This window comes from Lutjanus erythropterus, chromosome 15 (genome assembly GCF_056507025.1).
Source record: "Lutjanus erythropterus isolate fLutEry1 chromosome 15, fLutEry1.hap2, whole genome shotgun sequence".
Classification (NCBI taxonomy): Eukaryota; Metazoa; Chordata; class Actinopteri; order Lutjaniformes; family Lutjanidae; genus Lutjanus; species Lutjanus erythropterus.
The window spans coordinates 12,852,131-12,863,938 of NC_139331.1; the positions used below are offsets into that span (position 1 = coordinate 12,852,131).

At 41.5% G+C, this 11,808-nt stretch overlaps 1 protein-coding gene across 3 annotated transcripts in view; it reads right to left on the reverse strand.

The window, feature by feature from the left end:
* runx2b (RUNX family transcription factor 2b) overlaps positions 1–8,769 on the reverse strand; it is a 56,557-nt gene extending 47,788 nt beyond the window's left edge. For 2 of the 3 annotated variants that reach the window (XM_084736890.1, XM_084736886.1), the window contains exons 1-2: positions 8,175–8,769; positions 7,836–7,959 (exon numbers count right to left, since the gene is read on the reverse strand). In XM_084736890.1, coding sequence (XP_084593016.1) covers positions 7,836–7,893 — 58 coding nt within the window. In that variant the 5' untranslated portion in view covers positions 7,894–7,959; positions 8,175–8,769. Of the gene's footprint in view, positions 1–7,835; positions 7,960–8,170 lie in introns of all 3 variants that reach the window. The other variant, XM_084736887.1, reaches the window with a different exon arrangement.
* Positions 8,770–11,808: the final 3,039 nt, after the last annotated feature.

Sequence of the window (11,808 nt, forward strand, 5' to 3'; positions counted from 1 at the left end):
GCTCTGATTATTGCGGTGACCAAAGCATCGCCGCCCCGTCACATTTGTCATCACCCTTTTCCTGAAAGCGTGGGTGGGAGGGGAAGGATGGAGGGAGGACATAAGGGGAAGGAGAACGAGGAAGGAAAGGGAAGAAGGGAGAGGAGGAGGAGGGCAGATGATGGTAAATGGCCACCCCCGCGGTGCCATATGGGAGGTGGTTTGAAAGAGTCAGTCTTGTGTTGCTCTTACAGGATGCCTCACGAGCGCAAACTGATCCTTCCCTTTGTATCATCTCCGTCTCACTTACTCCTTTTTCTCCTTTTAATGTTTTTTTTCTCACTCTCTAAATTTCACATTTTATCTCTCACTCTCACATGAAAGAATAGACATGGAACTCTTCTCCTCCACACACAGGTCCTCAGAGTTGTCGGACCACCATAAAAGGCTCGAGTGGGCGTTGCCGAGTGGGTGGGCACTTTGATTTTCAGGTGTATTTGATCTGTTGTGTTCACACCTTGGTGCTGGCAGGGGGCCCACTGTGTGGGCAGGTAATTTGAGCAAATTAGGAGATGGGGCCTGTGTGTTATTAATGACACCCCATACCCTCCACTGCACGTCCACCTATTGTTCCCTGCACTGCACACACCTTTCTTTTCTTCCGCTCCAAGTCCCCCGGTCCCATCTGCGCCTCCTGCTCGACACCCACCCTGAGCAGCCCCTCTGAAGGAACAGTGTGTGGAATGCACACACACATACACACACACACACACACCTGCATACACACACATATATACATACGGCGCACATGGGATGGGGGTGACAGGAGGGGGGATTGGTTCCAGGTGCCAGTTTGAGTGAGAGCATTAATCAAGCAGACAGATCTTCCTGTCATAGACACATTTAAAGCACACACACCCAATACTGTACATCTATGCGCTCCTTACAGGGGGAGAGAGGGGACGAAAGTGCAAGGGGGGCAGTTGCAACATGGACCTTTTCCGTTGTAACATGGAAGTCAGGAATATGCTGTGAATTCCACTTGAAATACACTACACTGCAGAAAATCAGCCCAATTTGATCAGTCTTGCCAGAGTTTCAGCAGAAAAACTTTTTCACTTAAAAAGTAAGACCTATCCATAGGTTAAGCATCTGTGAAGGTTTAATTTTCCTTTCTAGCTGATTCTGGTGCTAGCCAGGGTAAAGTTGAAAGTAACATGGTGTTACTTTTGTCCTGATATTATGACAAAATATATTTTTCTGCTCATTATATTTGCAAGAAATGGAAGAAATGGTAGGGTGAGGAAGACTAACACTGCCCTACATAACCTTATTGTAGTAACTACAGTACACAAAGGGTCAAACTGAGAAAAACAGCTTCAAAGTTTTCCACTGGCCAGACTTTATAGTTACTGCAAGTTTTAAACTGCTTTTTCTCTAAAATGAAGCAAAACTGGACTCTGAAACTTTGTCACAAGATGAAGCAGATATCAAGAAGTTCATTTTTAGTTATAACTCCGTTTCAGCCAAAGATGTAGTTATGGTTGTTAGCTTTTAGACGTCAGCACAGGTTTCACTAGAAACGTAGAACGTGTCAAGTTGTTTTATGTGGCAGACGGGAGAGGGGATTATCCACTAAGGTGACATTTAACAAGATAAATCGATCTGAGAGTAACATGCTCATTTGCTTGGAGGATTAACAGAAACATTCATGAGCGCTGTATTCCAGAAATGTTAAGTACTTGTTTTGTGGTCAGTGTATTCAATCATTACATTCATCTTGTGTCTGATTCTTTCTTCAGAGAGGGGTACAAGTAACAATGCACAACATCAGTTTCTACTCTGATTGTGCCCAACTCATTTATCCAAAATTTAAAACAATGGCTGCTATTAGTAGAGGACATATGTATGTTGTTAACAATAAAATACGGTGAGTCTAAATAAATGCATCTCGGTGTAGTCAAAAAAGCTACTTTCGTCCCTGCTCTCCCTCACTATTCCTGCACAGTAGTAATTTCAAACACAACAAAGTCCCATTTAAAAATACTAAATTTTTCTGCCAAGTGTTTTTTAATTCTGTGTTGAGTGACTAATGATTATGACCTGAAAGTGAGCGCTGATACGAGCATCTGGAGACACGTTGTAACAAGGTGTACTTCTCCCCTCAGACAGCTTCCACTGACCTGCTGCCAAGCTATTGATCACAGTCAGCTCAGCGTAACTCCTTGATGCTGCTTGACTCATCTTGTTTCACCATCTCCTCGAAAACTGAGCAAAATTTTACTCTTCTATGTTTATACTTGTACTTGTCACTTAAATAATCAGAACTACCTAAAAAATAGGGCTAACATGTCCAACCTGTGCTGCTCTTTTCATGACCCGCTGGTAAGTAGGTTTATATATTTGGGAGTTTTGGCCTGAGTCAGAGGGGATACCGCATTCCTTTAAGATTAAACTAACAAGGGGAAAAACCTGCCCTTTTCTCCGGCGTGGGGGCAGAACAGGTAAGGCCTTGTGTAGGTGCTGTGGCCACGCTCTCACTCACGTCGTTACAGCCTGAACCCAAACATCTAGGAGGCTCGACACTCCATATTTCCCCCTTATAGAAACACAGCGAGTGGAAGCGAAGCCGCCTTGGTTTTCGCGGAAAAGCAAGGAGGGGGGGGACGCTAAACAATGATGTTCAGGTTTCCTGTGGTTTGCTGTATCAGCTCTGCTTAAAACCATCTTCAGACTTAAATAAGTAAAATAAAACATGAGCGCTTTGGAGAGAGGAGAGAGGACATGAAACAGAAAGAGCAGGGTGAAAGAGGTATATGAATCCGGGTTATAATACTGGTGTTCTGTTTCATTAGGGTGAACCGGTTCCAAGATAGACCAATTTTCAAAGTGTTAGGTAGTTACTTCCTCTCTGAGGGCTTATATCGGATAACGGTAATTCGCCCAGCATGATGCAATTGAAATGGATGAAGGGCTGCAGGATCTTGTTAAGTGTGAAAATAGCACAGCGCTGCATTAAAAGCTTCACCAGCTAACGCAATGGCATTAAGCTACCTGGTAATTATGGCGCATGCAAAAATCATAGCTATGCGTACTGTGGCATGAGTTTGCAGAGCTCTCCAAAAATCACACACACCAATTTGGCATGTATGTAGAGTAAACACAGTGAAGAAATTAAACATTTGCATTGATTTATGAGAGAGTTTAGCACTCATAGTGTTTAACAAATAAGCTTTATTGCTCCACTGAGAAGACTGTTCTTGAGTCTATTATCAACACTTTAAACAGGCAGACACCTACAGTAAGCACAGTCAACTGGCAGGTCACTATCATAACAGAGTAATTAGGCCCCCAGCTACTGAATGTGGGGATAAAAGAAAGGATAACACACAGTGTGCCTTGCAAGTATTTACACTGAACTCTGTGTTTGTTGTTGCAGTCTCCGTATTACAGGAGTGGATGTAATCTCACTCTGCAGTAAAACTCCTTTTCTGCCATGATTCAATAACTCCTCACTGCTTAATTTGGATGGAGAAGAAGCAGATAGTTCAGAGTTGTTCTGGACGAGGCAACAAAGTACAGCAACTGAAACTACACGGAAAGAAAATGCCTCACAAAACGCCTCAATCTTATTTTTCTCATTTTTATTGATTCATTGATCAAATTAGGGCTTCAGCTGACAGTTGTTTTCATTGTCAATTAATATGTTGATTGTTTTCTTGATTATTTGATTACTTGTTTGGTCTACAAAATGTCAAAAAAAAAAATGGGTGAAAATGTTGATTAGTGTTTCCCAAAGTGACGTCCTCAAATGTCTTGTTTTGCCCACAATCCAAACATATTCAGTTTACTCTCGTAAAAGAGCAAAGAAACTGGAAAACATTTGCATTGAAGAGGCTGAAATCAGAGAATTTTGAACTTTTTTTTCCTCAAAAAAATACTCAAACTGATTAATTGATCGTCAAAATATTTGGAGATTAATTTAATACGTGATTAACCACTGCAGCTCTAGACACTACATAAAGAAAATGGCTTATGATCTGGATTTCTGGATTTTTTTGTTTCATTTTCATTGATTCATTGATTGAATCCTTTTATCACCATTTCAGATATAATGGTTGAAGGCATTATATTTTATCATCTTCCTTTAAAAACAATGTATAGACTCATAAAGATAATTCCTTACAGGCATCACTTATGATCCATTAGAAGTTTGTGGTGGTGACGGGATCTGCAGAGACCCTGCCCTTTGCCTCTATTTCCTTACTTTCTCATTATTTTGCTGTCCTCGGGACGCTTTACCAAAACCTCGGTATTTAACATCCTGGAAACGAGACTCAACAATCAGCTTTCTCTCTGGTGTGTTTATGAACAGCTTAGAAAATCCTACTGATTTTATATTTAAAAATACGCTCTATGCAAATACTTTTACAAATTAAAAGAACAACACAGACAACTTTCTCCTAAACTTTCACATCCACAGTGGGAAAGACGTATTTCAGGCCATTCAAATCACGGGTTACAGTGTTCCCATGACGCTCTCATTTAGACCTTAATAACTGCCTACAGCCTATTTAGGGCCACAATCAACCCACCATTCAGTGCTGGTACGTATGAAGTGAAAATACAGACCTATTAATCTATCTTTGATTAAACACTGATCACATTAACTCTCTGCACCTCCCTGATTACCCTCAGGAATTATGTAGACTAATGTGAACCTCCAGCACTAATAAGTCCTAATAGCCGGTGCTGTGCGCAAACACACACAGCACCATTTTACTCCATCAATATGACCCTGCTGGGATTAAATAACATGTTTGCCTCAGAGGTACAATTAAGCATCGCTAAATAGAGTTCCTTTGAGCCTGGAGTTAAGGGAAGAGTCTTCTCTGCACAGTAGCAGCCAGTGAAGCGCTCAGATTTTTCCCCCTGGCTTTTTCAAATTACCTATTGATGAGTGGGCTTCACGTCTCTCCCTGGCTGAGGGGGGGGAGGAGGAGAGGAGGGGAGGATGTCTGGTTCACTTTTAAGATGTCTCCAAGAAGCAGGCCTGTGGTTAGATCTAAGGCAACACTTATGCAACAGAAGCTGCCTTTCTCAAATACATATACGGTTTCCCTGCAAATTATCTGAGATTTTCTTTGGGGAAAGTTTTCCGCCCGGAGTCTTCAGATATTTACCCACATCGGCCCGCTTTTTCTTTTGATCGTGTTGATTTGGGTCCGTCTGTGTAAGCAAATTTTTTTCTGTACTGCAACTGCACAACTTTACTGAACGATAATTGCTCCCATGACTTAATTGTCTATATGTAATTAAGTTTGTAATAGAGAAAATAGGCATTTAAATGTTCCCCAGAGAGGCATGGTGGTTGAGTGGGTGCCACACATGGTGAAGATTACTCTGCCCTCCTCCATCAGATCTGCCAGTCTGAGGAGTTATAAAAAATGTATTTGAGGCAATTAAATGAAAACTGCTTGATGTAAATGCCAAGACAAATTTTAATGAGCCCCCTTTTCTCAATTTGGAATATTTGCCCACTCCCTCCAGTCAGCTCAATTTATCGCTGGGAATGTGCGCTCACTCCTAAATTAAAAATGTCCTTAAATGCAAATTGACAGACGGGATGGAGTAATGTGGCTTTTTAACTAACAAAACAATATTTTGTAAGTTGTGTTCTCAGGAAACTGGCTGACGCCAGACAAAATGATCCAGGAGAAATGTGGGAGCAAGGGAAGAAAATATATAAAATGAGCTCAGTTATATCATGTTTTTGTCCAACAAATGAATTGAAATTTTGTGGAAAAGTCAACTAATGCTTATATGCCAGAGATTTTAAATCTAAAATCTATAATAAATTATATTTCAAATTTCACTCTATTTCAGTTTAATTAATGCTGAAAATCAAACTCAAGTTTCACTCAAGCTCAGATCCTCTTTTTAACCAAAATTAAAATGTTCAGGACTTCAATCCTTCTTTTTGTCAGTCCTGATACAATACAGTACACTACATCTATTTATTTTAAATCATAAATTCAACAGAAAGCGCTGGTGGTCTTGCAAAATCACATTGCGCTGTCAAGGGGACTTTTTGTGGTTGTACTGACAGATTTACTACCCAGATGTTCATAAACAGGGGCAACATCAATGAGCTGCAGCACAATATCAAACAACCAACTGTATACTGGATACAAGAATCGATCAGTGATTATCTTTCCTCTTGAGCCTCTCCACCTGAACATCTGTACACATCTGCTCCTCTCTCCCTCTCTGCCTCGACTATACGGCATGCTTTCAATTTCCTGCAGCGCTGCTCCTCTCCCCTCGTTCTCCTGTGCTCGCGACCCCAGAGACATGCCGCGGGGTCAGGGGTTAACATGGTAATAGGTGGTGGTGATTGGTAGAAGACGCTCACTCTCTCCCGGCTTTCAGAGCGTATTAGGAGCCACCCTGCTTCTGTGTAGAGCCCCGAACAGCTGTGTCTGACCACGGAGCGACTTCTTAAAAACATCTTTTAAACATTTGATTTGGACAGAGAAACGGAGGCTATGGACCAGAGCGGAGAGAGACAGACAGATGGGAGGAGGAGGGAGTGATGTTATTAAACCGAGCCTGTCTATTTCTTCTTGTGTCGCACAGGAATGGGAATGTTTGTTTAAATTTTGAAAATTCATCTGGTAAACCTAAAACATCATTTATTTTGTTGATTAAATTAGACTGTGTAAAGAAGCTGTCACAATAGAACACAGCAAACCCAAAACAGAGGCCACAAAACTGAAGTGTACAAGTTGGCCTTCACAGGTCATTGAAAATCATAAAGTTGACACTGCTACTGTTTGCAGGTCTTGAATTTTTGGGGTCTTATTTCTTATAGATCCACTTTGGGATCCAAGCAGAATGTTAAATACGAGAAAAAATGAAGAGAAATGTAACTGAAAAGGGTTATTGTGCAATTCTTTGAAAATATAAGTTTTTTGGGGGAATAAAGCATTAATCAGGAGTTTATTATACAAAACAAATCATATTTGTTCTTTTAAGTAATTTGCAGAGAAGCATAAGTCAGACTAAATTGATTGTTTTAAGCTCAAATGAGTTATTCCACCACTTAAATTACAAATTAACATCACAGAAGTCAACATGGATCAACTTCTTGTTCAAAGTGGATTTATGTCTATCGATTAAATGCTCCCTGGAGGCTGCAGAAATCTACACTGATTAATTAATGACAGCAGCGCGACCGAACAATTTCAGGAAGCGATTACAGACCTTTCTTGGCAAACTAATCAATACTTCTTCCCTACGCACACCAGAGACACCCAACACACACAATCTAGTAATCCCCACATCTTGTTCCAATGCTCGACTGTAAACTCTCTGGTGCAGTGTCTGTTTACGTTTGTCAAAAATATCACCCGTGCTTTTGTTTTTGGTTCCGCAATGGCATCGCTTTGTAAATCTGAGGGTATGTTGCACAAACATGTCATCTCCCTGTTTCAGAAATATTTATAAACATCACATAGAGTAAATACTGGAATCTTTAAATGCGTAGAGCGTTTTGTTTTTTTTGGTGTGTGTGTGTGTGTACTTGTGCACCGCAAAAAGCCTTGATGATAGTTGGGTCTATCTTCCACCACAAAAGCTTGGACCTTGATAGCAGGGTCCTCAATGACCTCGGCTGATCCCCTCCACTCAAATTCTTCAATCACTTCCAAAAAACTTACCCCCTTTACCCAAACCCCATTAATTCCTCCATCCAAACCTCAACACCTGACCCCGAGTCCTCCCCGTGACCCGGAGCCCCCCAACCCATCCCATCTCCAGACACAACAGCAAGCGGGGGAAGCAGTACTACTTACCCCAGAAGAAGTTTTGTTGACATGGTGTCACTGTGCTGAAAAGGCTGTTAGATGCCATAGCTGCCTCTGGTTGCAGCAAGCCCCACTTTTGTTCCTCTGTGGTTTCCGTGACCCTTGACACGTCCTAAACCAAGAGCACGCAGCGTGTCATGAAGAAAAAAAATGGAAAAGCCATCCACAAGACATGCTTTTATGTATCAACTATTTGGATGACCACAAGTAACAACCAGGTCTGGTTTTATAGTGAAAAAAAAATTGCAGAGGCAAATATCGCCTTTGCGGATAGATCAGATGGTGTCGGACTTGCTTGCTTGGCGAGTGTGGTTGGAACGTACTTACTCGCTTAGCGCCGTCCCTGTGACTGGTGCTGGCCCGCGACGATTAACCATTTACACTCCAGGTCGCCCTCAAACACCAACCCCGAGCCGCACGTCTGTGGTTCTGTGGTTGTTTGGGAGGCGAGCAGAGCCCTCACACAACCCAAAAGGCACCAGCTTTAAAACTCGTCTCTTTCCTGCCCTCCATGTGCCGTCACTGGAGAGCCTGGGTCACATGCCCTCTGACGTCATCACGGCACAGCAGTCGAGTGGGACAGCCTACCGTTGTGGCTTTCTTCCCTCTCTTCACGTCTCCTCTCCTCCCGGACTTTTTTCTCTCTCCCCTCCTTCTCTCTTACGCGTGGTTCGGCAGCGTTTCCAGGCTCTCTGGGGGATCGGGGTCTGACGCTCCCATGAGTCAGGAGGCTTCAGTGGGGGCAGCTTGTTCAACCGCCCATGCCTCCTCAGCATATGGAGAACAGCGCTCTCTCTGCTCTGCTCTCCCCTTCACTCTTTCATCCCCCCTCCCTCTTTCTCTGTGACTCCGCTGCTCCTTCCCTCAACTCCTTTAACAGGCTGCTGTGCTGCTCCTGTCTGCCTCTGAGCAGGGAGAGCTGAGCTTGGTAAGATTTGAGGGTGTGAGTGAGGAGCGAAAGGCTGGCTGGCTGGCTGGTGGTGTGAGACTGGGTGTGTGTGTCTGAGTGTGTGTGTTTGTTTCTATGAAAGAATGGGGAAAGAGAGAGACAGAGAGGCTGGCTGAGTGTGTGTGTGTGTGTGTGTGTGTGTGTGTGTGTGTGTGTGTGTGTGTGTGAAGAGAAAGCGGAGGTGGTGTGAAGCTGCTTATTTACAGAGTCTGAAGAGCTGCTTCAGTGTCACTTTTGCAGCCTGAATTTGTTCTTTCTCAAAGCTTTTTTCAGCTGCTTTACACTGTTTTATGATGCTGTGTTATAGATAACAGTAATGTTATTGGCGGGGGGGACTTACCATTAGGCAAAGGATGGCCTTGTTGCCTTAGGCCCCAAGCTACCAAGGACCCCCTAAAGTGCCTCATAAACTTATGGTGAAGAAAGTTTTTTTTTTGTACTTTTTGCTCATTAATTATGTCTTTGTAAAAATCCATATGCTAAAACGGCAACAGACTGTTAAAGTCATGAATGTCTCTGGGCCTACCTGTTAATTTGGACTATTCCATGATTATACGACACATCTGCAGAAATTATTCAGGAAACAGCTCGATGTGGTGTACAGGCTGTTGAAAAATGAAGGGAAACTACCCAAGCAGTGTTGAAACAAGGAAGAAGCGGAAGCAAAAGAAGAATACTAAAAGACACCCGTCCCAGCCTGTTCACCCTGCTGTTGTCTGACAAGAGATACAGAAGTATCTGCTGCTATACCACCAGACAACAGAGCAGCTTCTTTCCTCAGGCTTTGAAATTCATCCTCAGCACTCCATCATGAGTAAAAGATTATTTTTATGACTTTTTATTTGTTCAAGGATTGAAAAAGAGGTGTGTCTTAGGGCTAGGCAATATGACTTAGAAATAATGTCAATATTTTTAGGTTGTGCTGCAATATATCTATATCTAATCTATATATCTTGAGGTACACATTTTCTCAAATTCTTGAACAGTGCAAACATATGATGATCTGTGTTGTAAATTAAATGACCATTATCCATCTAGATATTTCTGGTGTGAGTTGCAGAGATTTGGAGATAATGGCCATAGAGACATCTGGCTTCTCTCCAATATAATGGAGCTAAATGGCAGTTGGCTTGCAGTGCTTAACGCACCAAAAAATACATGAAAAATCAAAAATTCAAAACCAGTGTCTCTTTCCAGAAATCATGACCCAGTTGCTCAAGATAATCCATAGACCTTGTTGTGAGCAGTTTCATGTAGGAATACTTTCTGTCTACAGTAGGATCTTTTAGGTGAACTGTCCTTTAAACATGTACAGCAGTAAGGGTAGTAGGGACCATTTACTGCAGAAAGACTACTTTAAGTACATTTTGCTTTAGTACTGACATACTTTTACTTTAGAAAGTTGCAGAACTTTTACTTGTAGTGGCAGATTTTCACAGCAGGGTTGGTATAAGAGATGGGTGATGTGGACAAAATCAAATATCACAATATTTTTAACTAAATACATCAACATTGAGGTAAAGTACAAGCTTTGGTCAAATTACTTTGAAATGTAGCTGGTTACTGAATACAAATTGCACTGCATTTTTTGTAATTAGTAACATAATCCATTGGATTACAAAAATGTAATCTAATCTGCAGAGTGGATGCAGCCACAAAAATATTAATTTCTTTCTCTATAAACATCTAAAAACATTTTCAATGCAAATGCATTTTTGCACAGTGTTCTTTTTTCTCCCAACAGGTTTGCCACAAAGTGCAGTGCTGCGCATTGGTTATGACTGAAAAAAGTTACATCATGTTAAAATGTCATATTTTAAAAAGACATAATCTAAAAGTTAACTATGATCTAAATGGTAAAAACAGCAAAAAAAAATTATAATCTGATTATGTAATCCCGATTACATGTAAATCACCACTAACCAACCCTGGTAAAGAAAATCACCTCACTTTACTGTAATTTAGCCATATATGACATGTAGAGATATCAAAAATCTACAATATCTAGTCTCATATCACAGTATCGATAAAATATTGATATATTGCCCAGCCCTTGTGTGTGTGCATGTGTATGTAGGCATGCAAGCCTGCACTGAGCTTTAATTGGCTCTCATAGAAGCGACAAACGGGGGCAATTCCTGTAAAAGGCCGTAAATCACAGCCACCTGTCTTTTCTGTGAAAGAGATGCCTGTCTAACACACACACCGTAACACAGACACCCTGCAAGAATGGCCTGTCAACATGTAGCGTAGGGCAGGCAGCTCATGACAATCAATGGTGAATCATCACACACACAGATTCCCACACACGCACATGCAGAACACACCCTCACACGTCCCGAAGCAGCGCAACGGCTCGTCTTTGATCAGCGATCATAGGTGTTTGTTTGAACAGATCAAAAACACAGACGGGGAGTAAGTGCAGAGGAAGAGGAATGTGTGGAATGAAGCTGGGAGTTCAGTCAGGTTCAAAAGTGTTCAAGTATCATAGTCATCCTGTCACTGGCCAGTGGGCAAGTATGACTAAGCAGTAAAGATTTGTTATTGCCAGTGGAAACTACCTTTTAATCTGTCATTTGCATAAATCTATCAGTGGTGTTTAATTACAGCCTGTGATTCAAAGGGGCCGCCTATCCAAATTACAAAACATGTTTTCTTACTTATGGTGGTATATTACCATGCAAGTAGTTTTGGTTTCATGGTGTGAGTTTCAAGATATCATTTTCTAATAATTATGCCTCCTCTGAAATACAATGGAAGTGAACAGAATTTACTTAGAAAAAATCAGCAACAACACATCTTTCAAGAAACAATTTTCCCATTACTCTTCACAGACCTCACTGTGAATCCTTTTCATCAGAACCACTTTCTACTGCAGAAATAATCCCAATGAAAACTGTTCACACTGTGTTTTGTGTATTACGGATGTTGCTGCTGAATTTTTAAATGTACTCCTTTGTGATTGTCAGCCTCACAAATAATCTTTTATTTTGTACCTCGATTGCATCAGGA